Below are 24,467 nucleotides of genomic sequence, written 5' to 3' on the forward strand. Positions count from 1 at the left end.
TGTGGCTCCTGGGGGCACATAAACGTTTTGGGAGCCCCGACTGGGATCTGAGTGTTCTGGACGGGTTTTAGGTCAAGGTGACTGTTCCGTGCTTCAGGGTGTGCTGTGTTAATTTAAGAACATCTGCTGCAATTGAGGTTTCATTTTGGGAGTGGCAGAAGTCTACAAGGATTTGATTACTTCCGTGCTCTGCAGGATCTGACAATTTTTTATTCCAAGAAACACTCAGCACGCAGGTAATGCTTCTGGAAGATGCTAAGGCCTGATTTTCTCACCTGTGCGCAGAGGATATGTTGTTTGAATTGGGGTGAATGGTGGGTCTGCCAGTGAGCTGCTGTGCAGCAGCAGTGCCTCTGTTCAGCAGCCTCTGCCTCACAGTGACCAGATCATTTACATGGAAGTGTAAAGCTCTTGCTGTATTACTGAATGTATGGTGGAGGATTTCTGAATTTAATCATCTCTCTGTTTTTCTGCTCTGCTTTATTTAAAACCTTTCATTTTACTGTTAGCTGTGTTTGAAAGCTCACAAATGGAATGTGCTTCTTGCCTCCCTGTACTCTACAGGAAGTTTGATTAAAGGGTTTTGGCTTTTCAGATTGTAGTTAAATGGACAAACTGGTGTCAGAAAAGTATTTCCCTGTTCTGTTGCTGTCAGAAATGTAGAAAATTCAGGTGTAAAAATTCCGTGTGCAATTTGGAGGGCAGTTAATTGCACACGTTAACTGTGACTACAGTGCATAGTGTCTCATCACGTGTCGGTACGGTTGGCAAGCAAGCCTCAGCACCACAGTGCAGCGCCTGTGCTGACCACGTGTGACTCCTGAGCCCACCGGATAAAAACCATGGAAAGGGAAACTCCTTTCCTACAAGGCAATCCGTTAGTGGGATCTGAGGTATCGCAGGATTACAATAGTGGCTCAAGGAATAGCCAAATGAAGCCCGACCTAACATGCGTTATTATGGAAAGCCCGTGGTTTAGAACCCGAGTTATTTCTGGCACTATGCAAATGTCTTTTGAGACAACCTCACTCTGAGGACCTTCCGCTCAAAGGGACTGATGATACGCACACTTGCACGTCCTTTCCTTTATTACCACATTGTTCTCTTGAAATGAGTTTAAATTTGTATAGGCTCTGTGCGGCAGGTGAAAAACACAATCAGTGTTTTGGTAAACAGCGAATGATATTATGTTTGTATAACCATTTATTACGCAATCCTCAGTTTATACTTATGCAATTTTTAGTGTTTTACACCACTATTCCCTTTGTAAACCTGGAAATTATCTAGAAGTATTCTGTTATTCATTTGGTATTGCGGAGGCACTACCAGCTGCTTAAAACTACTGACCAAATAGTTTTAAGCAGCTGGTAGTGGTTGATTTATTGTGCTTTATTTTGTAATAATTACCAGAGTTTTGTTCATGTTTGAGGGTAGCCGTGTGGTTCCTGACTCATTCACGTCATGGGACTTCCACTGATCTGTTTTACTTTCTTGCAATTTGGAGCCAATTTCGTGTCTCATTTGCGAGGCTTATGCTGTTATGTTCTGTGTTCATCCCACTCACCGTAACTCTTGACCCAGTTGTCCGCTTGAATTTGGTGGAGGTCGCTGACTGGGGGAAGGGCAGGAGCAAAGGTGGAAGTCCATGGAAGGAACTGTGCAAAAACATAATTTTGTTAATTGTATTAACAATCAATGAACTGTAAACATGAGGGACCAGCTAATATTTTTAAAATTCTGGGCTTTGAAGCAAATATCGTCTCTTACATACACGTTAAGAATTTCCATAGCCTTTAGAAAACATCCTGGGAGTGATTCTTAAAGCTTGAGCTTTAAGTGTGTGCTTAGTAACCTGGAAATGAGGGGAGATTTGTGGCTTTTGTGGCTCTGTGTTGTGAAGACAAAGGTTCTTCTTACAAACCAGAATAACTGTAAAGTTTGGAAATGTGGCCACGTTGTTAGGAGGTTACAGAATGTATGAGTTTGACAGTGTTCAGGAATCAATAATTTTATCACTGTTACTAAAATTGTAACCTGAGAAGGATCAAATATCAGGTAAAAATTTGTTTGTACTGTATTATTTTGCATTTTTACCTTGTGATACAAGGTTCCTAAAACTTTCTATCACATAAGGAACCAGGTAAAATTGAGCATTACAATGGTGCAGCCCAGTTTTTCATCTGATTTGCTCTAGTATAAATACAGCTAGTGGACAATTTTGAAATTAAGAAAATATAAAAAAGACAATATGATCATTCACTTGCATTGAAGACAATTTATACCATAACATCTTCTGAGCACCTTGGAAATGCTGAGTCTGCTTTGTTTCTTGCTGATTTGATAGAAAATGGTTGCCTGAGTATTTGGTTTACGTTATTGGTATTACTGGTCAAACTAATTTCTCTTTAAGAAACTTAGTGCATCATAATATCTTTAAATTGAGACTCTCTGTTTGTTGATATGGTCCATATATTGAAGACAAAACGTGCCCTGAACAGTTTACAGTCCCTGTTCTAATGAGTAAAATAAACTAACACACATTTAGGTATTTTTTCCTAATACAATATAAAAGACTAGAAGTGTAGAATAAAGCCAAGTGTAAGGCACGGTGATAGTTTCTGTTTGTATAAATGTCACATCACAAAACTTTATGACCAGTGTCTCTTCTCTTATCAGGGTGCTGTCACCTAGAGTACAAGTGTTAAAAGAGGATGAGGCCAGGGAAGAAATCCAAAGAAATCACTCTTCCTGGTAATGTTATTGTCTGCAGCAACCAGCAATGAGTGTGAGCTAACATACCCGTAAACGTAGTGCATGATATCAGAGCGTGGTAAGGGTGATCGTCAGGCTTGTACGGTATCTCATGACACTAACTCAGATAATGTAAGTTGTAGGTGTTTGCATCAGTTTCTAAATTTTGACATTGCACGACCTTTGCTAAGATTGAAAAATGAGGGCTTTGAGCCCACTTTCTGAACTACTGCTGCCCAGTCTCCATAACCACTTTTCGTTTCCTTCCTGCAGCCGAGCGAAAGATGTAACCATGCCAGCAAAGCTTCCAGTGAATTTCTTCTCCACGACATCTCCAGTCATTGATCTTTTTCGGGGACAATTGGACTATGCAGATCACCTTCGTCAGGATGCAGAAGTTGTGCTGTATTTCTTCTATGCGCCGTGGTGTGGCCAGTCCATTGCAGCAAGAGAAGAAATAGAACATGTGGCCAGCAGGTTGTCAGACCAGGTAACTCCAGAGAATATATGAATCTTAAACATGACCTGATAGGTTTTTAATCTCTAAGCCAACGCTGGTTTCTGTCATCCCATGGGAACCAGTAGGACTTGAATGCTCACGTTAGAATAACTCAGCCAGTCATCTTAATTTTAATTTCACATACAGAGTGTTAGAATAAATAGAGAAAAGCCATGATTCCTGCTTAGTTTTCTGTTATTTCTGCTCCTGAATGGGAAACACTGCAAGTTTCTTCTTGTAAAATGTTCTCGGATTTATTCACCTCATTTCAGAATGAAATTTAAGGGAGTTGCCTGAGTATTTGGTTTACGTTATTGGTATTACTGGTCAAACTAATTTCTCTTAAGAAACTTAGTCTATCATAGTATCTTTAAATTGAGAATCTCTGTTTGTTGATATGGTCCATATATTGAAGACAAAACAGTTCCAGGATCCTTGGAGACACTGGTAATCAGATGAGCTAATCAGACAGCAGCTATAGCACTGCTTTCCAGCAGTTGGTTACCTGGGAACACGTCACAAGTCCTAAACCTCTGCTCACTGAGCTCCACTCTGCAGAAAAAGTAGCTAATACGGATCATGACTAAGTTAGTAAGTTTGAATGATTTCGATTAGGAAGCTTAAAAACTAGAAAGAAAAGTAACCAAAAGGATTTCTGTTGCGAAATGACCAAAAACATTTTTAAAGTCTTGTGTGATAGAATTTAGAGAGGCAGAAATTGAATACTGAGCTGAAAAAACGCTGCAAGTAGCAGATAGAACGGCTTAGGAAAAGCACAAGTTAGAGAAGGTCACAGTAATGTCCTTTGTTTACTTTGTTAGCTGTGAATTTTCACCCGCTCTGCAGGTGCTGTTTGTGGCTGTAAATTGCTGGTGGAACCAGGGGAAATGCAGGAAGCAGAAGCATTTCTTTTATTTTCCTGTGATACACTTATACCATCGGAGGTAGGATTTCACACCTGCAGTCGGGGGGTTTTGTTGTTGTTTTGGGAAACAGAGAGATTGTATAAAATGTTGAATTTTGAAAATGTTATATTTATGGCTATAGTCAATAGTCATAGATGAGCGGATTCCAGGTGAAGTTCATCCCTATGCTATTGAATGTCAAGAAAGGCTGTAAATGTCACTTAAATGACATGCTGCTCAATTCTTTGTCTTTATGGAAATTTTCTTTTGCCTGTGCATCTCCTGGAAGTTCTGCCTCTAATGAGAAGCAAGGAGTTCAGATTTCTGTATTAATTGCAGTTGTCTGCTTGCTCTGTGGATGGATTATATCAGCTGGTCCTTATTTGAGGCAGCAACAACGTGTTTATGGATTATTGAATTCAGTGGAATTTAAGTGCATATGTAAATGGCACTATGTAGTGAAGACTTTCTTCTAAATTTGAACTTTACGCTCACTTGTTTATGCTCCAAATGTTGAGATGCCATTGTATAACATTTTATATAATCTCACTTTTGTTTTTTAGTATTTGTGTTTATTATCCTTTTTTGTTTTTCTCTTTGTGTGGAGCAGAAGGTAAGAAAACACACCACAGAGCTGGATGCTGTGTAGTATATCACTTGCATTTTACTTGTATACCCTAATTTTGAACTGCAGCTCTTCCATTACAGAGGCTGATTCTGGTTTTTGGGAGGGATTTATGTATTGAGGAGGAAAAATCCCTATCTTTGTCAGCTGAACTTGGAACAGACACAGATGACACTAGCGCAATTCAATCTGTAATAAAAACAACAATCCCACTTGGGTGTACATTGCATTAAACTTATTTACACATTAGATGGATACACTTTGATATTATCAGTAACCTTAAACAGAGTTGCAACGAGATGAGATGTGAATTCATATAGATACTTGATAAAACCCCGAAGGGCAATCCGCCCCTCATGCCTGAGATATTAAACCTCAGGCGTCATGTACTGGGCACGTGCCACGTTGAAGCAGAGCTTGTAGACACAGGTTTGTAAAAGCCAGCATAGAATTTAAAATCATCTACTGGGCACTAGAAGACCACTTCCAAGCATCTGAATATAGGTGTATCAGTGTGAGTTTGATACTTTTCAGAGTGTCTGTAAGTATAAAGTATATTAAAAGATATATCGCTTTTAATTATTCAGTGGGAATGGACTAATTCCTCATTATTTTTGTGTTTGATTTCATTTGGACTGTGACGCTATGTCCAACCTAATGATGAGTAATCAGATATAGGATTTCAAGGGGACGAAGGAGAATCGCATCCACAAGGCCCAGCCTGCCTTCTGTTTTAGCACCGCTTAATGTGGTATAAACTGTTGGATCAGCTGGATCTGTGGACTGAATGTTCATCAGTGGCCTGACGGGAAAGTCCCTGCTTTATTGGGTGCTACTTGTAAAAGTCTTCTGTAAAAGTACCGCACCTTTTCAGGTTGATACTGTTTGAACTTTGTAAAGATTTTAAAAAATCAAGTGAAAATAGTGGCATTTTTCAGATCTCTATTTTCAGGTCACTTCGGACAAAGCAGAAAGATACGTGTATAAGATACATGTCATAATCCATACCCGCATTTTACCAGCTGCTCTGATGGGACTGGGAGGAGGTCTCTGTCCCTTTGTCCCCAGCAACGCGCTGCATCTGCCCATAGGTGCTGCCTAGGAGTCGCTGCAGCTTCAGCTCCTCCATCAGTCACAGAAGCCACTGCTAATTAACCCAGGGAGCAGTTCCCTGGAGGCTGAGTCTGTGTAATTCCCTCCCGGGGGTGGCAGAGATAGGACTCTACTGCTAATTTAAGTCTTAATGTTTTATTATTTTTTTTGGTACTAGTTTTGGACCAATTGAATACAAAGGCCCTATGAGTGCTGTTTATATTGAAAAGTTTGTTCGCCGGGTGATGACACCACTACTCTACATCTCGTCTCGATCAAAATTACTAGATTTCCTCTCAAATTATGAGGTACTTGTCTCTCTTCTCTAGCTTTACCACTGTGGTTCAGAAAGAGTTTGACTTGTTTCACAATTAAAATTGATCTGCGCCAAAGTACCAGTTTTATTTTCAGGATCCTGAAGTCAGTGCCCTGTAAATTTGTTAAAATCATAAAAATATGAAATGACAAATTCATAATGTTGGTTCCTTGCATAGTGACTCTTATGATTTAGCGATGCTTTTAATTTATAGTGCTTTCGTATGTAGAGACAACAATCAAAGTTGTTACCTCAGCAAAAAGTTACGGAAGAACAAGAAATAAGGGAGGAATCTGTTCACAGAAATCCCGCAGTGTAAGTTGGGAAAGCGTTTGAGAAATATATAACCATTACTTTAGTTTTTAAAGGAATATTAAACCTTCCTGATAAGTAAAAACAAATGTGAAATCAGTTGAAATAACAGCTCCTAACCAATTTGATTACTGTAACTTCATAATTTCAATCATTGTGTTTTATTAATTTCCAGTCTGTTGTGTTCAGAGGTGCCAGGATTGGTGGCAATACTAGTGGATTACCGTCTTCCAATTAGACAAAGTGCACTTACCACAGAACCATTTACAGTCCCTTTGTTACTGTTCATTTCTGTAGTGCACAATGGAGAAACGCCGTAATTTTGCTAAACCTCGGGCTGTTAGAGCAGAACAGAAAACCTGATCAACAAATGGATGCAGGTGGTGCTAGTAGGGGCCAAAACACAGGAGGGGCTTTAGGCAGAGTTCTCTTGGAACTGGTGTGTGTTCCGAGGGCTGGTGCCGGGGCACGATGGAGCCGTTTGGTGGGAGCCGGAGGGGCCGCGCTCCGGCCATCCCCACGCACAGGTGCTGCTCGCGCTCCGGTTTATCCCCCAGTTTAGTGTTAGTGTTTTAAGCGGGGACTGCGAGTCAGGAGTGGTGGGTTGTGTGTCTGTCTCTGATGCTGTGATCACAAACAACTGTGTTGTCCTTTTCACTGCCTCAGTTTTCCCATTCTAAACCTCTTTTTTTTTTTTTTTTGCCTCCTATAGAGATTTGAAAACAGCTGTGCTTGGTTTTTTGTCTGTGATAGATGAATTATTTCTTGATAGTCTGCAAAAGGTAACTGATAAGGGTAGTGTCATTGAGCATAAATTTGCTTTACAGTAGGAGGTGCATTTCCATTGGGAAAGGACTAAGAGAAAAGACAAATGGAGGGGGCGAACCAGAAAATATTTTTTAAAATACTGCTTAGCAAATGAACAGATATTTTTAATTCTGTGTTCAAACTTCCCCCCTTCCTGTTTTTCAAATTCTGTGGCTCTAAATACCCAATTTCGGTTTACGTTTAGCATTTTTTGGTTCTTTTTCCTGTAATGGACTAAGAATATAATCACGGAACCACAGAACACCAGGGGTTGGAAGGGCCCTGTAAAGCTCATCCAGTGCAATCCCCCCATGGAGCAGGAACACCCAGATGAGGTTACACAGGAAGGTGTCCAGGCGGGTTGGAATGTCTGCACAGAAGGAGACTCCACAACCCCCCTGGGCAGCCTGGGCCAGGCTCTGCCACCCTCACCCCCAACAAGTTTCTTCTCATATTCAAGTGGAACCTCCTGTGTTCCAGTTTGCACCCATTGCCCCTTGTCCTGTCACTGGTTGTCACCCAGAAGAGCCTGGCTCCATCCTCCTGACACTCCCCCTTTCCATACTGATCCCCATGAATGAGTCCCCCCTCAGTCTCCTCTTGTCCAGCTCCAGAGCCCCAGCTCCCTCAGCCTTTCCTCACACGGGAGATGCTCCACTCCCTTCAGCATCTTGGTGGCTGCGCTGGACTCTCTGCAGCAGTTCCCTGTCCTGCTGGAACTGAGGGGCCACAACTGGACACAATATTCCAGGTGTGGTCTCCCCAGGGCAGAGTAGAGGGGCAGGAGAACCTCTCTGACCTACTGACCACCCCCTTCTAATCCACCCCAGGGACCATTGGCTTCCTGGCCACAAGGGCCCAGTGCTCGCTCACGGTCATAATAGGGTCTGGTCTGTCCTGCTGCCCCACGGTTGTTTAAGGCTGAGGTTGTTTCCCAGGCTGTGGCACTAGGTGCTCAGTGTCTCACCTCTGTAAAGCTGAATGAGAGAGGGAGAAGGGGATACAAAAACAGCAGCCAGCTCATGCAGCGAGATGTGTTCAGAGAACATGGCCTTGGCCAGTGCACATCCAGGTGAGTGCGAAAAGAAAAGCAACTGCTGAGTGATGAGGAGCTGGGATGCAGAGAAGACCTAAGGAAAGAGAATTGGATATGAAGAGGGAAACAGTTACAGGCACAAAGGAGAAGTCAGTTTTAAACCAGAAAGAAACACAGTGTTTCATCATTTTCAGCAGTTAGAAATGTGAACATTTTCTAATGTTTGCCATGCAAGTTGATGAACTTTATACTATTTGTAGGAGAAGTTACAACCGAGGGAGCGACTCTTTTGTTTAAGTTGGAAAGTTTGAGGAGTGGAGCAGGTTACGGGGGTGTGTGCATGGCACACACTAATTGCTATTGTGAGAGCCTTGGCTAGTGTCTCCCTGGAATTCTTGATCTTTCATATGTTAAAAATGTTAATTTTTAGCAGAAGGGAAAGGAGAAAAGACTGTAAAGGATAGAACATTATGCATATTGACCACTGGCTGCTGCTTGATCAGGTTTTTCTGATTTTCTTCATTGAAAAAATAATTAATTTGAAGCTCAGAATATTTTCTGAAAGATTTGTCACCTTCAGTGTGTCATTTTCCGTCCTGTGTTCCGCTAGGAAACAGGTTCTGCAAACTTGTGTTAGGGGTATTTACTTTTGACGGAAAATGTCAGTAGGAAGGAACCCCTTTGCAGCTGATCCGTTCTGTTCCTTTACCACTTTGTTCTGCTCTGCCAGGGCCTCCTGTATTGAGGAAGCAGTAGGTGGCAGAGGAGTTGCCTGTCACTCACTTTTTGTCCTCATTGTTTTGTTTCGCTGTCCAAGGACGGCACTCTGTGTAATCCGGAGCATGCAATATGTTTGTAAGTAGGTGAGTGGTTCCTTTGCAGGGCATCATGTAGAGCTGAAGTTTACTCAGCACATTTTTCCACGCTTAAAAGAGCTCCTGCGCCCTCCTTCTCTTGTTTCCAGGGCATTTTGTTGTTGCCTGTCAGTTTACTGATTGCCAGGACTTCAAGCCCATAGTTACCATTTTCCGTCTAGTCTGTGAAGCTTTTGGTGCTTTAATCTTCTGTTCGAATTCCCGTTGGCAGCTTTTGGCAGAAAAAGCATCTAGCAAAGAAAACCAGGAGCTCTGCTCACACTTAGTGGGATATTGAAATCCATTATAACGCGTTAGCGTGCACGAAATAAGGAGTGCTGTAAAAGTACCGAGATAAACAGTCAAAGCTTTGTTTTTTTAGTTGAACTGCACGAAGAGTTGCTGAAATCTAGCAGCATGATCTCTTGTGTTCAAATGAAATCCTGATGAACAGAATCCAGCTACATGTGAGAGCACTTGGTTTTAGTTATGTGCTGGTATGTCCATTTTTCAGCCACATTGTGGCTGTCGTGAGATGCTGTATTGTGCTGTATTGGCCTCACAAAAGGGCGCTCAAACCACGTGAAAAAAAATTCGTGAAGACTTGAAAGCTGAGAAGATTCAGCTTCTGCATTTTTTTATGTGTGAGTTTTGTAGTTTGGATTTTTTTTGGGGTTTGGGTTTTTTTTGTGCCTTTTATTTTTTTTTGTGGAAGGATACTAGTGCAAAACTAGAGCTGGATAAGAGTTAGAACTGAAGTTTTGAGAGCAAGGGGAAAAATACCCTTTGGAAAGCAGTTAAAATCTTGGAATGTATAGAAAGATTTAAATGACATCAAGAGAAAGTTACGCGGTTCCTGCCATAACTCCAGGTGCCTGGAAGTACCTATAATCAGACTTCTTTTATGTTCGTAACTGCAGAGATGTAATAGTTCCATTTTAATCCAAACTGGCGTGTCTCGTGTCTCATCTGACTAGCCCGGCTACTAGAAACGGCCTCATCCTTCCGAGGCGCAGAGAAGGAAAACGTGCGGCTTCTCTAGTCAGACAAAAAGCTTTATTCGCTTAGGAAAACACGGGGTGTGCCCGGGGACCTCATAACTTCCTGGCCTGAGGAGAGGAGGCACCGTCAGGTACCACGGCTGCATTGGACTTCACAGTTGCTCTTGTGTGGGCGCTCTGGTGCGTGTGTTAACCGGGGACGTGAGGGTTTGCCTTCAGTTCTGGATGCACAATGTTTATAACATTGTTAGAAAATGAACACACTCATACATTTAAGTAATGTAATATCGATTAAGAGTTTCTTCTCTGCATTTCTATGGTATAGAATTAGTGGTGTGTAATACTGGTTCTTCTGGTCCCCAGAGATAACATGTTCCTTTCCTCTTCTGTTTTCTTTCCTGTGTTCACAGATGAAGTGAGGCAGGAATTGCCTGCCAGCACACACCTGATACTCTGAAAAAGTAATAAAAATCTCCCTTATCTCAATGCAATATAGCCAAAACATAAATATAAATAAATACAAATCAGGATAGAAATAATGGCGTAGTAAAAGCGTTTATCTATTTGTAAAAGCTAATCAGTAGCTGTGGGGCTTTTTCAGTTCTCTGTCCCCATTACTTCACATTAGTTGGCTTTGAAATTTCAGAGCTCTTTCATCACATAGTCATTTAATATTGTCTTCTGAGTCAGCTGTAGTTTCAATGATTCCCAATAACCTTTGCACATGTTGTTCGTCACCTTTCTCTCCCTTCTCTAAAGCGTTCATAGAAATGTTGAACTACATGAGCAGCAGTACACATCCCAGCTGGCTGTCCTTGTGGAGAACCAATGATTTCTACCCATAGTTTTCACTTTTCTGCTAATCTTGAAAAGAACCTTCCATGTTATTCCTTATCACCTTAGTTTCTTGCAGTGTGTTTGTTAACTTCTTGTGGGCTTTTGGGGAATTCCAGTATGCTGCATTGAGTAGATCAGTCGTCTGCACACTTGCTCCTTCCTTCAAAGGTAGTAATAAAACCTTGATAGTAATAAAACCATTGCTGGCTCTTCTCCAATTCAAATTACTCATCTGAAGATCTCTATTCATTCTTAAAGTTTCTGTGAACCTGCTGATCTGTAATTGTTGAGACTCTTGTCAAGTCTGTTATTTAATTGGCATCACACATCACCTTCCATTCCTCTGATGTAGACACGAAGCAAGAAATAGGCTACACTACAATTAAAGATTTTTGTATTTCGATCTATGAGTTTCATTAGGAGAAGGTGCTAATGACCGTTAACTACTGACATGACTAGGTTTGTTCACTTGCTTTGAGACAGATCCTGAAAATCGTTTTATGGGAAGAACAACTCCAGTCTAGCAACACCAACACTCCTAATGTGGTGTCGTTAAACTATCCCTGTGTCACATTCCAATATTTTATCCTCCCACTTTATGCATTAGCAAGGTAAATCCTGTTCAAGTGATTATTGCTAACTGCCTGTGTGAAGGTAATTAACCATAATCCCATACAGATGGTTGCATGGAAGCAGCTGTTGGTTCTTTACAGCTTGGACGTAGGTGCCACATCAGCCGCACGCAGGTGCTGGTGCTGCAGTTACTGGTGGTTTGGAGGTTCTTACATGCAAGGGAGCGGGAGGTGCTGCCATCGAGCTCCTCTCAGCGCACTTGTGTTCAGAATTAGGAGCTATTTACATGGAGAGATCTCTTCTGTAAGACTTGAATATCGCTTGCTGGAGCAAGATTCCTTGTGAATTTTATGGCACCTGGAAGCGTTCAGTTTTGTTAAAATGAGCAGAGTGGTTTGTATTAGCAAATGGATCTCTTCTGATGGAAGAACAGGAAAATTTGCATGGTACTTTAGAAAAGAAACACAGCATTTTAGACATTCTTCTCATGTATAATTGCAGCCTGTAACAGGGAGGAAATTTTAATTATGATCATTAAAAGGACATTAATCAGGTTAATGATCAGGCGTATAGCATTATGTATTCTTTCGACTACATTTTTCTCTTATTGAAAAAGCATTTTCCAAAAATGTCTCATGGAAACATCTTGTTCTTCATGATCTGGAAGTCTCAGGCTGCTGTGAGTGTACAACAGGACTGGCAGAATCACAACATCACCTTTGGGAATCAACTTCATAAAGGTTTCTAGATCTCACTTTTTCTTGTCACATTTTACTGGCACTTTTGACTCTTCTTCCATTCAGTATTTGGTGCCATGAGTTTGCTTTGTACAGTAACAGGATTCAACAATGGTCCTAGGAAATAGGGAACTAAAATCTTGGCCGTCTTATCTGTCTCCTTACTTGGGTTCACTTGAATGCTTTGCAGGTTTTTACCAGAGATTGTTTCTCTTTATTGTCTTAATGTGGCACTCGGAGAAAAACATGAACACTGATTCCTAACCTGTTTATTGTTGAAAAAAGAATGAGTGCCGTGATTTTGCTGTATTATTTCAGTTTTATTTAGATTTTTATTTCCTTCTTTACAATTGTTATTGCAGAAGTTTCACTAATTGCTTGTGTGTCATTTTTATCCTTGAAAATTGTCTTGGAGTACCTCATAAGGAATGCTTGTGTACAAGGATCTTGTGTTTAGCATTCATTCATGACGAATAATTCCTTCCTAGAAATAACGGGTCATTAGTTGGAATGGGTAGTGTTGTTATAAGTGAATGTCTTGAGATTGCTAATCAGCTGAAGTAGCTCAATTCATCTGGCTGATAAGAATAACTGAGTTCATACCACTGATGACAGTACCAGGCAAAATATATGTTTATTTTTTAAAGAATCAGTTAAAAATGTTATACGTAAATCTCAGCAAAAAAATAAAGCGGAATGCCAAATGAGAATACTTGTGTGGGAATATATTTGCCACACAAATGGATGATGGATGAGTCTGAAATCTTCTGTTCCACAGCAGTCCCTGAGTGCTCTTGTTTTGTGTGGAACTGGGAAACAAAGAACAGAAAATAACCAAATTCCGCCACTTACTCTGCCCTCAAAGTTTATTAAACCAATTTGAGCCATGTATTAAAACCCATAAATAATAATATCTTTAAATTTATTATATTTTCCAAAATTTAAACCCGAAACTTAATTGAGATTTTGGAACAAGAGGAGTCTAAAGACCGTGCACCTCTCTGTTCCAAGTCCGCTTCTCCCAGGTTTTCTTCTGGAATTTGATGTGAAGCCATTCCGGCTCCATACTTGGTAAAGCCCATAGGCCTGTGTAGGGAGGAGTCCTTTAAATTGGGCAATTTGAAGAACTTCCTGGGTATGCAGGTGGGATATGGGGCTCTTGCAGGATTTTTGTGCAGCTGGTCTCTGACTCCTGCAGGATACACTGCACGAATTTACAATGAGCGGTAGCTCGGTGGTGCGATGATCCTGACAATTCAAGTATTTACACACAAAATATGTGAGTTCATATGTAGTTGCTAATTCTGTGCAACATAGCGAACAATTGAAGTGCTACAGTTTAAGTTGCTCATACTCTGAAAAGTTATATTTGATATTCCAGTTCTAAAAGAAATGTTTATGATGCTTGTGGTTCTTATGTTGGTGCTGGAACTGTCTCTGAAATATTTGCAAAGGAAGTATTAATTGTTTGTAGTGAACTTTAATATGGGAAATATGCGGTTTGAAACTTACACATCCTTCGGCCATAAAATCCCTTTCTCATATGTAGCTTTTGAATGACAACTTCAGAACTGATTTCTATTCAGTCTTTCAATAAAGCTTTTCTTGCAGCATAAAGTACCTGTTCTTCAGTAAACATTGTCTTTTTAAAATCTGTTGTGTTTTACTGTAGGCAAATAATTGCTGTGCCCCATATATTTGTACTCGAGAAGAACTAATTAACTCTAATTCTTATTATTTCAGCCTGGAGTTCTTGGCTATTTTGAGTTCAATGCTTCGCCTCAACCCCCTGGTTATTTGACATTCTTCACATCAGCACTACATTCATTAAAGAAAGGTAAAAGCTCCATTTTCATGATTTAAGTCATCTGTGAATGAGTTATATGTAGGGTCTTAAGTAGTTTTTTTTGCAATATTTTGTAACTCGGGAGTTATTCCCTTTTGAGTGTTCCTTGATGTTGATGTAGTTATGAGACTGTTATTACAGTCAGGTTCAGGGGCATTGGGATGAACTTGACTTTGTTGACCGCAGTCACTAACTATTGACCAAGCGCTTTCCCGGATGGAGTTACAGAGCTGGTACAAGGTGGTGTGATGGAAAGGGCTTTGTGCCCCTGTTGTTTTGCATTAATAATCTAAAATACAAAACCTCTTCCATTTACACATACAAACTTTGTATATCTTTAATACCTTTTTTCCCAGGTCGTAAATTCTGGATAGAATGTATGTAAAGTTAAGGTTAGCACATTTTATGGATATTTCTTCCTGTCAGCAAGTGAAGGACATTGATGGCATTATCCTGATTTTTACTGTGCCACTGACTTGGTATATGATACAGAGCCTGTTCTCTTACGTTTTGTTCTGTAATTTCCCTGTTTATATGTTGGGGCAGTTCTTTGCAACATAAAGATGAGAAGCATCCTGTTGTTGTGTGGATACCACTGGCCTTCTTGGCCACCTGGGCACACTGTTGGCTCGTGTTGAGCTTCCTGTCCATTAGTCCCCCAGGTCCCTTTCTGCCTGACTGCTCTCCAGCCACTCTGTGCCCAGCCTGGAGCGCTGCAGGGGGTTGTTGTGGCCAAAGTGCAGGACCCGGCACTTGGCCTTGTTGAACTTCATCCCACTGGAATCAGCCCATTTTTCCAGTCCATCCAGATCCCTCTGCAGAGCCCTCCTGCCTTCCAGCAGGTCGACACTCCCTCCCAACTCAGTGTCATCAGCAAATTTGCTGATGATGGTCTCAATCCCCTCATCCGAATCATTAATCAAGATGTTAAACAGGACTGGACCCAACACTGACCCCTGGGGGACACCACTAGTGACTGGCCACCAGCTAGCAGTGTTCTGTGTTTTGCTTTGAAGGTGTTCTAAGGCTTTCAGGAGAGAAGTCAAGTGTGTATAGCTGCATTTAAAAACTGAAAATTTGCCCTTTCAGATTACCTTGGGACAATACGCTTTGGAGTGATCACAGATAAACGCGTTGCAGAGGAGATCTCGCTGGTGCGTTCAGGCAGCGTGTATTTGCACAGACACGTCAACTCATCTCTCGTGAGTATTGAATTTACGTTGTGACTCTGAGACAGCTCATGGAGATTGAAGCTCTGTCCTTGTAGACCATGAGTAGGTGTCTCATGGAGCTTTAGGATACATGATGTTTAAGCACAATATTTTTGTGTAGAAATGTACATGTTCATTCTACCAGTCAGTGGCTGTTCTGAACAATAGCTTAGACCCAGCTTGATTGTTTCTATGAAAACAAACCACAAAAAACCCGAGCACCTCAGGCATGACTGCACAAAGCCCTTTTCCCAAAGTTTCTACCTCTTTCATGGGTCAGAATTAGAAAGCTATGGACAAAAAGATTTTGTGTTGAGCTGGTAGGAATAGTGAAAACTTGCATTTTGGTTTAAAAGTATGACATTACACTGATTAGGAAAATTATGCAAATTGTATTAATTAAAAATTTGTAATATGTGTTAATCCATGTGCCTCGGTTTTGTAAGACTAAGACTGAAAATAACAACTTTCAGATTGGCTGTTTGGCATGGAGACCTTATCTGTCCACACTAGTACCATGAGTGGAAGCTCTGTGAGGATGAAATAACATGTATTTTGTTCAGTTGAGACTAGGGAAAACATGGATTTCCCAGGTTCAATTACTGGTAAATACATAAAACTACTTTTGTCTGGGCAAATGAATTAAGATAAACTTAATTTATTAAAATTACCATAGAAGCTGTGAGCACTTTATATAATGCATTTCTTTTCCCTGCATTCAGTGATAAGAAATATCAGTTTTAAATGCAGTTTCTAGATGTTGGGGTCTTAAAAAACTAATTTAAAATGAGTTAATATTGAGTGTTGGGAAAAAGTCTTCTAATATGCCATTAAACAAGATATGTGATGGTACCAACTTAGAGACTGAGCTCTTATAAGGAAAAGTTATACTAGCAAGAAAAGTAAAGATTGTAAAGATGTAGTAAAAGAAAGGGGAGTTTCCCTGGTAGAATACTTTTTGCATGGAAGATGGTGTGTTAGTACGATCCGATGAACATTTCAAAAGACTTCCCAAAAGGAAAGGGTCTGTGTAATGCTGAAGTTTGCTAAATAGTGTCATTAAATTTAGGAAGAGAGTTCCAAGCATGCCATATTTGAGAACTTCAGGCATTACTAGCCTAGTGAGGACAAATAATTCTTTTTTCCCCCTTGAAGATCTATCCGAATGACATCATGAACTACACTGCTGAGAACATTTGCAAGTGGGCGCTAGAAAACCGAGAGATGCTCATACGCTGGCTGAGACCACATGGTGGAAAAAGCCTTCTTCTGAACAACGAGCTGAAGAAAGGACCAGCACTGCTCATATTTCTACCTTACAATCCCTTAGCAGAAATTCATCCTCTTTTAGATGAAGTAAGTGAAATAATTATTCTTTTACTTCACAACTACTAGAACTTGAGAGCTCTAGTCAGGGTTTTGAGCTTTGTTGTGACAGGTACCTCATTTTATTTCACTATTCCAAGTATTCAGTTTTTTTTAAAAAGATTTTCTCAAGCCATATTACCACAACTCCCTTAAGGGATTTGCACCCCACACAATGTGCCTTTGTCTCATGTCAACAGTTGTTTAGGACAAGCACCCAGCTCCGTTCCTTGGGTTCCCTGTGTGGTGAGTGCTGTGTGAGAGATAGCGATCTCTGGTCTTCTGTCCCAGCTGACATGGCTCAAATGAAAGAGCAAGAATGAGGCCTGTATCTAGTGCAGTGCCTCAGGGGTCAGTACTGGGACCTGTATTATTCAATATATTCATCAACGATTTGGACGAGGGAATAGAGTGACTGTCAGCAAGTTTGCTGATGACACCAAGCTGGGAGGAGTGGTGACACTGGAAGCTGTGCTGCCATCAGAGACCTGGACAGGCTGGAGAGCTGGGCAGGGAAACATTGAATGAAATAGAACAAGGGCAAGTGTAGAGTCTTGAATCTGGGCAGGAACAACCCCAGGTTCCAGTGTAAGTTGGGGAATGACCTATTAGAGAGCAGCGTAGGGGAAAGGGACCTGGGGACAGCGAGATGAGCATGAGCCAGCACTTGGCCCTTGTGGCCAGGAAGGCCAATGGTACCTGGGGTGGGTTAGAAGGGGGTGGTCAGTAGGTCAGAGAGGTTCTCCTGCCCCTCTGCTCTGCCCTGGGGAGACCACACCTGGAATATTGTGTCCAGTTGTGGCCCCTCAGTTCCAGCAGGACAGGGAACTGCTGGAGAGAGTGGGCTGAAGTTCAGCAAGACCAAGTGCCGGGTCCTGCACTTTGGCCACAACCCCCTGCAGCGCTCCAGGCTGGGCACAGAGTGGCTGGAGAGCAGTCAGGCAGAAAGGGACCTGGGGGTGCTAATGGACAGGAAGCTCAACATGAGCCAACAGTGTGCCCAGGTGGCCAAGAAGGCCAATGGTGTCCTGTCCTGTATCCAAACTAGCGTGGTCAGCAGGACAAGGGCAGTGATCCTTCCCCTGTACTCTGCATTGGGGAGGCCACACCTGGAGTGTTGTGTTCAGTTCTGGGCCCCTCAGCTCAGGAAAGAGATTGAAGTGCTGGAGCGGGTCCAGAGAAGAGCAACAAGACTGGGGAAGGGACTGGAACACAAGCCCTATGGGGAGAGGCTGAGGGAGCTGGGCTTGTTTAGTCTGGAGAAGAGGAGGCTTAGAGCTGAGCTCAGCACTCTCTAGAACTACCTGAAGGGCAGTTCTAGCCAGGTGGGGATTGGGCTCTTCTCCCAGGCATCAGCAATAGGACAAGGGGCCATGGGCTTCAACTCTGCCAGGGGAAATTGAGGCTGGAGATGAGAAAGCAATTCTCTGCAGAGAGAGTGGTCAGGCATTGGAATGGCTGCCCAGGGAGGTGCTGGACTCACCGGCCCTGGAGGTTTGTAAACTGAGATTGGACATGGCACTTAGTGCCATGATCTAGTGAATGGACTGGAGTTGGACCAAGGGTTGGACTGGGTGATCTCTGAGGTCTTTTCCTACCCAGTCCATTCTGTGATTCTGTGATTTAGCCTTAAAATGTAGTGTTATTGCACTAGGGTAAATATGATGCAAAGAGGACCTTGAGATCAGTGGAGTGGACTGAAAAAAATTAAGTGGCTTTTTGTTGTTCTCTGTATTTAATTCTTACCTGCTGAAATAGCTGAAAATTTCACTTTGTTATCAATTCAGAGCCTCCTATAATTTTTTCTAAGAATGAAGGAGCAGAGTATTCAACTTAATGCCTCTGAAATTCCATCTGTTATTGCATGTATGTTGTGAATCCTGGAACAGGTAACTGCATTTGAGTGACTTATTTACAGTTAATCTTGATTTTATTTTTTTCCTGTAGATTACTAAAGTGGCCTTGGAATACCACAACTGTAATAAAAGCCAGGCAGCTGAGCCAGATCTTCAGCACTTAGGAGACACCGATTCACCAGCTTTTGATTCCTCTGTACCAGATGCACATATGGAATTACCAGAAACGCTTTCAATTACCAAGTACCCATGCTGTAACACAGTGGTGCTTCCGCAGTGGCATTCGATCTCCAGAACTCACAATGTCTGTGAGCTTTGCATTAACCAGACACTCGGTGTCAAACCAAATAAAGTCCACGTGCCACACTGTAACTTTTTAGAGATAGAAGCAGCTTTGGACTCTTTCTACCTCCAGGAACACACCTTTTTTCAAGTTATATCAAATACCATAGAATGCAGCAATTTCTTAAGTTTCTATAGTCCCTTTAGCTATTACACTGCATGTTGCAGGACGGTAAACAGGCATTTTTTAAGTTTCATAAGTTCTGAAAAGACCATCTTTCAGACCCCCAAAGTAGCATTTTCTTCCCATGGGAAGAAAGGTAACACCCAACATTCTATTCCTCACATTGAGGACAGGAATTGCTTTATTCCTGACTTTAACATTAGTGGCACTAACATTAGTGGTCTGAGCTGCAGGACCAACAAAACCTTGAATCTCTATCTACTGGATTCCAATCTTTTTTGGATATATGCAGAGAGACTAGGAGCCTCAAGATCTGCTCACCTTAAGGAATTTGCTGCCATTGTTGACCTGAAAGAAGAAGTGCACTATGTCCTGGATCAAAATCAGTCACTTGTTGGATCTACACTGGGTATGGTATCCACTATACAAATGCTTGAAATAGGAAAATGAAATTTCCAAGTAAGATTATGAATGAAAAACGTAATGCCATTTTGAAAATGACTGCTTTTGAAGTGAGGCTGTAGTCAACTGTCTCCCATAATATACTCCTGCAAAAGCTGGTAGCCCATGGCTTGGACAAGTGCACTCTCTGCTGGGTTAAGAACTGGCTGGAGGGCCGGGCCCAGAGAGTGCTGGTGAATGGGGCTGCATCCAGCTGGCGGCCAGGCACTAGTGGTGTCCCCAGGGGTCAGGGTTGGGTCCAGTCCTGTTCAACATCTTGATTGATGATTTAGATGAGGGGATTGAGACCATCAACAGCAAATTTGCTGATGACACTGAGTTGGGAGGGAGTGTCGACCTGCTGGAAGGCAGGAGGCTCTGCAGAGGGATCTGGATGGATTGGAAAAATGGGCTGATTCCAATGGGCTGAAGTTCAACAAGGCCAAGTGCCAGGTCCTGCACTTTGGCCACAACAACCCCCTGCAGCGCTCCAGGCTGGGCGCAGAGTGGCTGGAGAGCAGTCAGGCAGAAAGGGACCTGGGGGACTAATGGACAAGAGGCTCAACATGAGCCAACAGTGTGCCCAGGTGGCCAAGACGGCCAATGGTATCCTGTCCTGTATCCAAACCAGCGTGGTGAGCAGGACAAGGGCAGTGACCCTTCCCCTGTGCTCTGCATTGGGGAGGCCACACCTGGAGTATTGTGTTCAGTTCTGGGCCCCTCAGCTCAGGAAAGAGATTGAAGTGCTGGAGCGGGTCCAGAGAAGAGCAACAAGACTGGGGAAGGGACCTGAACACAAGCCCTATGGGGAGAGGCTGAGGGAGCTGGGCTTGTTTAGTCTGGAGAAGAGGAGGCTTAGAGCTGAGCTCAGCACTCTCTAGAACTACCTGAAGGGCAGTTCTAGCCAGGTGGGGATTGGTCTCTTCTCCCAGGCATCAGCAATAGGACAAGGGGCCATGGGCTTCAACTCTGCCAGGGGAAATTGAGGCTGGAGATGAGAAAGCAATTCTTTGCAGAGAGAGTGGTCAGGCATTGGAATGGCTGCCCAGGGAGGTGCTGGACTCACCGGCCCTGGAGGTTTGTAAACTGAGATTGGACATGGCACTTAGTGCCATGATCTAGTGAATGGACTGGAGTTGGACCAAGGGTTGGACTGGGTGATCTCTGAGGTCTTTTCCTACCCAGTCCATTCTGTGATTCTGAGAATCACAATGTATTGTTATTTATTTAGTAGTTAACCAAGCAGTAGAGTCATGTTTTGGATGATATTAGAACTAATTTTCATACATCAAATGTCATAGAAAAAAGAAAGTTACATTGCATCTAATATATTTGATATTGTGGAAGACATCTGTATGTTGGTGTTGGTGTTCACTCAGCTGTTCTGTATACTAAACTATCAGAAGAGCCCAGCCCTTCCCCTTGGCTTCTGAAGCCAACCTATACATTGTTTTACATTTATTTTGAGAAATCTGTGTGTTTTAATGGTAGAGCTCTGAAGTGGGTTTAGCCAAATCTATCAAGACTCAATTTCCTGGCTGAATTGGAGCAGGAAAAACAAACAAATAAACAAAAACCAACACAACGATCACAGTTTCACTTTATTTGTAAGTTATTAAAGAAGATGCAGTATACCTAACCACATAGAACCTGTCCTGAGGATGTGCAAAAGTGAGCCTACCTGCAGAAAATACATAGTTTTCTAACATTAGCAGTATAAGTAAATGTGGAAGTAAATTCAAGTGAACATAGTATTTAATTGTTCAAGAAGGTATATCAATATAATTCTTTTAGCATTACCTACATTTCCATTTTGCCCTAGCTCCGTAAGTGCAAAGGTATGTACAGTGTCAGAACAGACAGCTGTGTTTGTATCAAGGATCCCATCCAGCCCGGTGCCCCAACACATAGACACTCAGGGGAAAATAAGAATCCCCAGTGACCAGAAAAGATGCTCAGCAGAAATGAAGATCCGAGTGAGGAGATAAGTTTCCTTCCCCTTTCTGTGCCGGGTACATTCTGCCTCACACTGTTTTCAGGTCACAGGGTTTCCTGCACGTGATGGGGGGTTTTCTGCTGAGTAACACTGAGTTTGGGTTTTGTGGCTTTTTTACCATTTCATTTTACTTCCTCAAGCCTCCTCCTGATATCTGAAAATAACAAAACAGCTTTGTGTTTAATACCTTTAACAGTTTTTACAGATAGTTTCTAAAAATTCAGGAGTGTGTATTTTAATTAGCCCCCTCCTTCCCGTCATTACTTTACCATGCATAGATATTCGGAATATGGAGATCTAGGAGTATGGAGGAATCTAGGAATATGGAGATCTGGTTTATTCTGATGTGAGAATTTAATGAAATGCTGGATAGTAGATATAAAATTCAATGTACTACTGTTTGCATTTCAGAGATAAACTTGATTACCTGGTGTTTTGCTTATATGTGTGTACAAAAGTGCCAGTTTTACTTGGGCATAGTTTTTAGGTTGGAAATATCAGCACAAGATGCTTCTGTTTGATCAAATAATTATTTGTAGTGTGTTTGATATTGTATCTTTTATCTTGACTATTGAAAACTCTTATTTTGTAATGCTTAGAGTAATATTTCTCTGTCTAAATTGGAAATAAAGGATAGTGTTGGTATCTCACAGCAGTTTAGAGAACATGGTCCAGGCTCTGGACTGTAGCTGAAGGTAGTTGGGGGTTTTGAAGCTTTTTACTGCTGGTTAAGCTACCTGTTACATATTTTAAAACTAAGGAGAAAGTTAAATGAAGAGGTCACTGGTAAGCAAAAGGTGACCAGTCGTATTGGCCATGGGTATCGCACAGTCTGAAGCAAAAGGAGAATTACAGGGAAAGTAATTAAAATTAAAGGAATAAATGCAAATAAATGTGAAATTAAGTGGAGCCTTCAAGAGAAGGGCCAAATACTTGAGTGTTTTGTAGAAAGTGAAAGGTCATGAGAAGATACTGTTTACAATTTACCATGCGTGTGGTTAGATGAGGAGGGAAGAGAATTGCAATTATAGTACATTGAGTAGGAACAGGAGCAAGATGAGAGAGTAGTGTGGGATGTGAAAAGACTGTAACGAGCCAAACAAAGAAACAGTCAAGTTCTGGCTTTGTTTCAGTGGTGGTTACTCAGGAGTTAATGCAAAACACTCAAAAATCAATTCCATTTAACCAGGTTTGAATTAGTATTTTCTCTGTGAGTTCTTCTGAATTCCAAAGTAAAACCTGCCAAAATAACATCTTTGTGAGGCTGAAATAACTTTGTTACGTATGGATTTCATTTCAGAGAACTTCATAAAGAATTTCAGTGCTCTCTACAGTCCCTTGGAAAGGCATCTTGTTGATGAGCCCTGGGTCCGTGTTCCCGGCCAGCGTGTCATCACCGAGGTGACGACCAACACCTTTCGCCACACCGTGGTTTTGAGTGAAAAGGTACCTCTCGTTACTCAAAAAGCTTCTCTTTTTTCTATATGCTACCTTTTTAAAAAGTTGGAAATTATTTCAAAGTGAACGTAATGGGAAGAAAAAAAAGGAAAAAACAAAAAGAAAAACAAACCAAACAAAAAACCCCAAACCCACCACCCCCCCACCCCAAACATTTGAAACCTAAATCATTATTTGAAAGCACACGGCAAAACTCTTAGAGGTAAAAGCTTTCAAATTGCACGCCGTGCAATTGCTTTACGTAAAATGTCATCCTGAACAGTAGTTAAATTACTTTAATTTCTTAAAGATGTGATAATGAGGATTAATATCCGTTGTCTTTGAGGTCCGCAGTGAGTGTGTGAATCCCCAGCATTTGGTTTCCAGCAGCTCCAGCTCCTGCTTTGCCTGTTAAAGGCAAAAAGTAGGAGTCTCCACATCTTTATTTCTCTCCCCCTATAAGAAGTACACAGTCACTTTAAATACATATGGATTTAAGATCCCAAAAGAATCTCGAGAAGTGTACTAAGGTTTAGTGCATTTTCACTTACATTTCCTAAACTGAATAATCTAAATAATCCTCTTTGTTTTGTCATTCTCTTAATAGAAAGAGAATTCCCGAAGAGTTTTTGTGTGTTTACTCAGTAGACAAACAGCATCAGGAAATATATTATGATGATGTTGATTAACATTAGGATATCGTTTCCTTTCACGTTTTAAAGGTTCCAGGTTGTAGTTGTGTTGAAGACTAGTCCTCCTTTACTGCAAATGAACTACAATAGATAACCAAACTCTTCTCCATTTCATTTTCCAGAATGTCTTGCTGCTCTATTACGCGCAGTGGTGTGGATTCTGTGCTTCTCTTAATCACATCTTTATTCAGCTGGCTCGGCTTTTGCCTCCAGACAATTTCACTGTGGCAAGGTAAAAGAGATTCTAATTCTGTCTCTCTAGAATAATGTAAGTTCACTGAGGTCATCTGCCTGGAAAATATATATATATATATTTTCTCTACAGTCTTGCAATAGTAGATGCAAATGTCCTCTTCATTTTTCTTTGAATGCATTATTTTGTTTTCCTCTGTATAAATTTGGTGGTTTTCAACCTCACTGCAGTAGTTACGCAGTTTAATTAAAACGAATTTTTAAACAGTGCAATTAACCTTGCAGCTTCCTAATTTCAGGAAGTGAATCAATACAACAGCGGCAGGAAATCATTTTTCCCCGTGTCTCTGATAATTTGTAGTGAATAATTACATCCTGTAGTGTGGTGTTTGAGAAGCTGTTGGAGGTGGGCAGAACACATGGCGGTGTGGGTTAACCTGGGGGACAGTTGAGCCCCACGCAGCACGGGGACAAACATATATATTTATATAAAAATATATATAAAAGTGTATAAAAAATATCTAAGACGTGTTTTTGTTTGGCATGTCCAGGGTTTTTAAGGTTTCACCTATGCCTTCTTATTCATGTATTTTACAACATCTGCTGTGATTGCATCCTTG

General features: G+C 41.5%; 1 protein-coding gene across 5 annotated transcripts in view; it reads left to right on the top strand.

The window, feature by feature from the left end:
- The window catches only part of TXNDC11 (thioredoxin domain containing 11), a 30,216-nt gene that overhangs the window by 1,149 nt on the left and 4,600 nt on the right, over window positions 1-24,467 (top strand). Inside the window, exons 1-11 of one of the 5 annotated variants that reach the window (XM_065030439.1) lie at window positions 172-236; window positions 2,677-2,751; window positions 3,025-3,241; window positions 4,097-4,194; window positions 6,051-6,180; window positions 14,089-14,182; window positions 15,281-15,393; window positions 16,558-16,758; window positions 18,715-19,498; window positions 22,827-22,972; window positions 23,778-23,887. In XM_065030439.1, the coding sequence (XP_064886511.1) occupies window positions 3,044-3,241; window positions 4,097-4,194; window positions 6,051-6,180; window positions 14,089-14,182; window positions 15,281-15,393; window positions 16,558-16,758; window positions 18,715-19,498; window positions 22,827-22,972; window positions 23,778-23,887 (1,874 nt within the window). In that variant the 5' untranslated portion in view covers window positions 172-236; window positions 2,677-2,751; window positions 3,025-3,043. Of the gene's footprint in view, window positions 1-171; window positions 237-2,676; window positions 2,752-3,024; window positions 3,242-4,096; window positions 4,195-6,050; window positions 6,181-14,088; window positions 14,183-15,280; window positions 15,394-16,557; window positions 16,759-18,714; window positions 19,499-22,826; window positions 22,973-23,777; window positions 23,888-24,467 lie in introns of those variants that run through there. The other 4 variants (XM_065030435.1, XM_065030436.1, XM_065030437.1 and 1 more) reach the window with 4 other exon arrangements.

Source organism: Columba livia, chromosome 15 (genome assembly GCF_036013475.1).
Source record: "Columba livia isolate bColLiv1 breed racing homer chromosome 15, bColLiv1.pat.W.v2, whole genome shotgun sequence".
NCBI lineage: Eukaryota > Metazoa > Chordata > Aves > Columbiformes > Columbidae > Columba > Columba livia.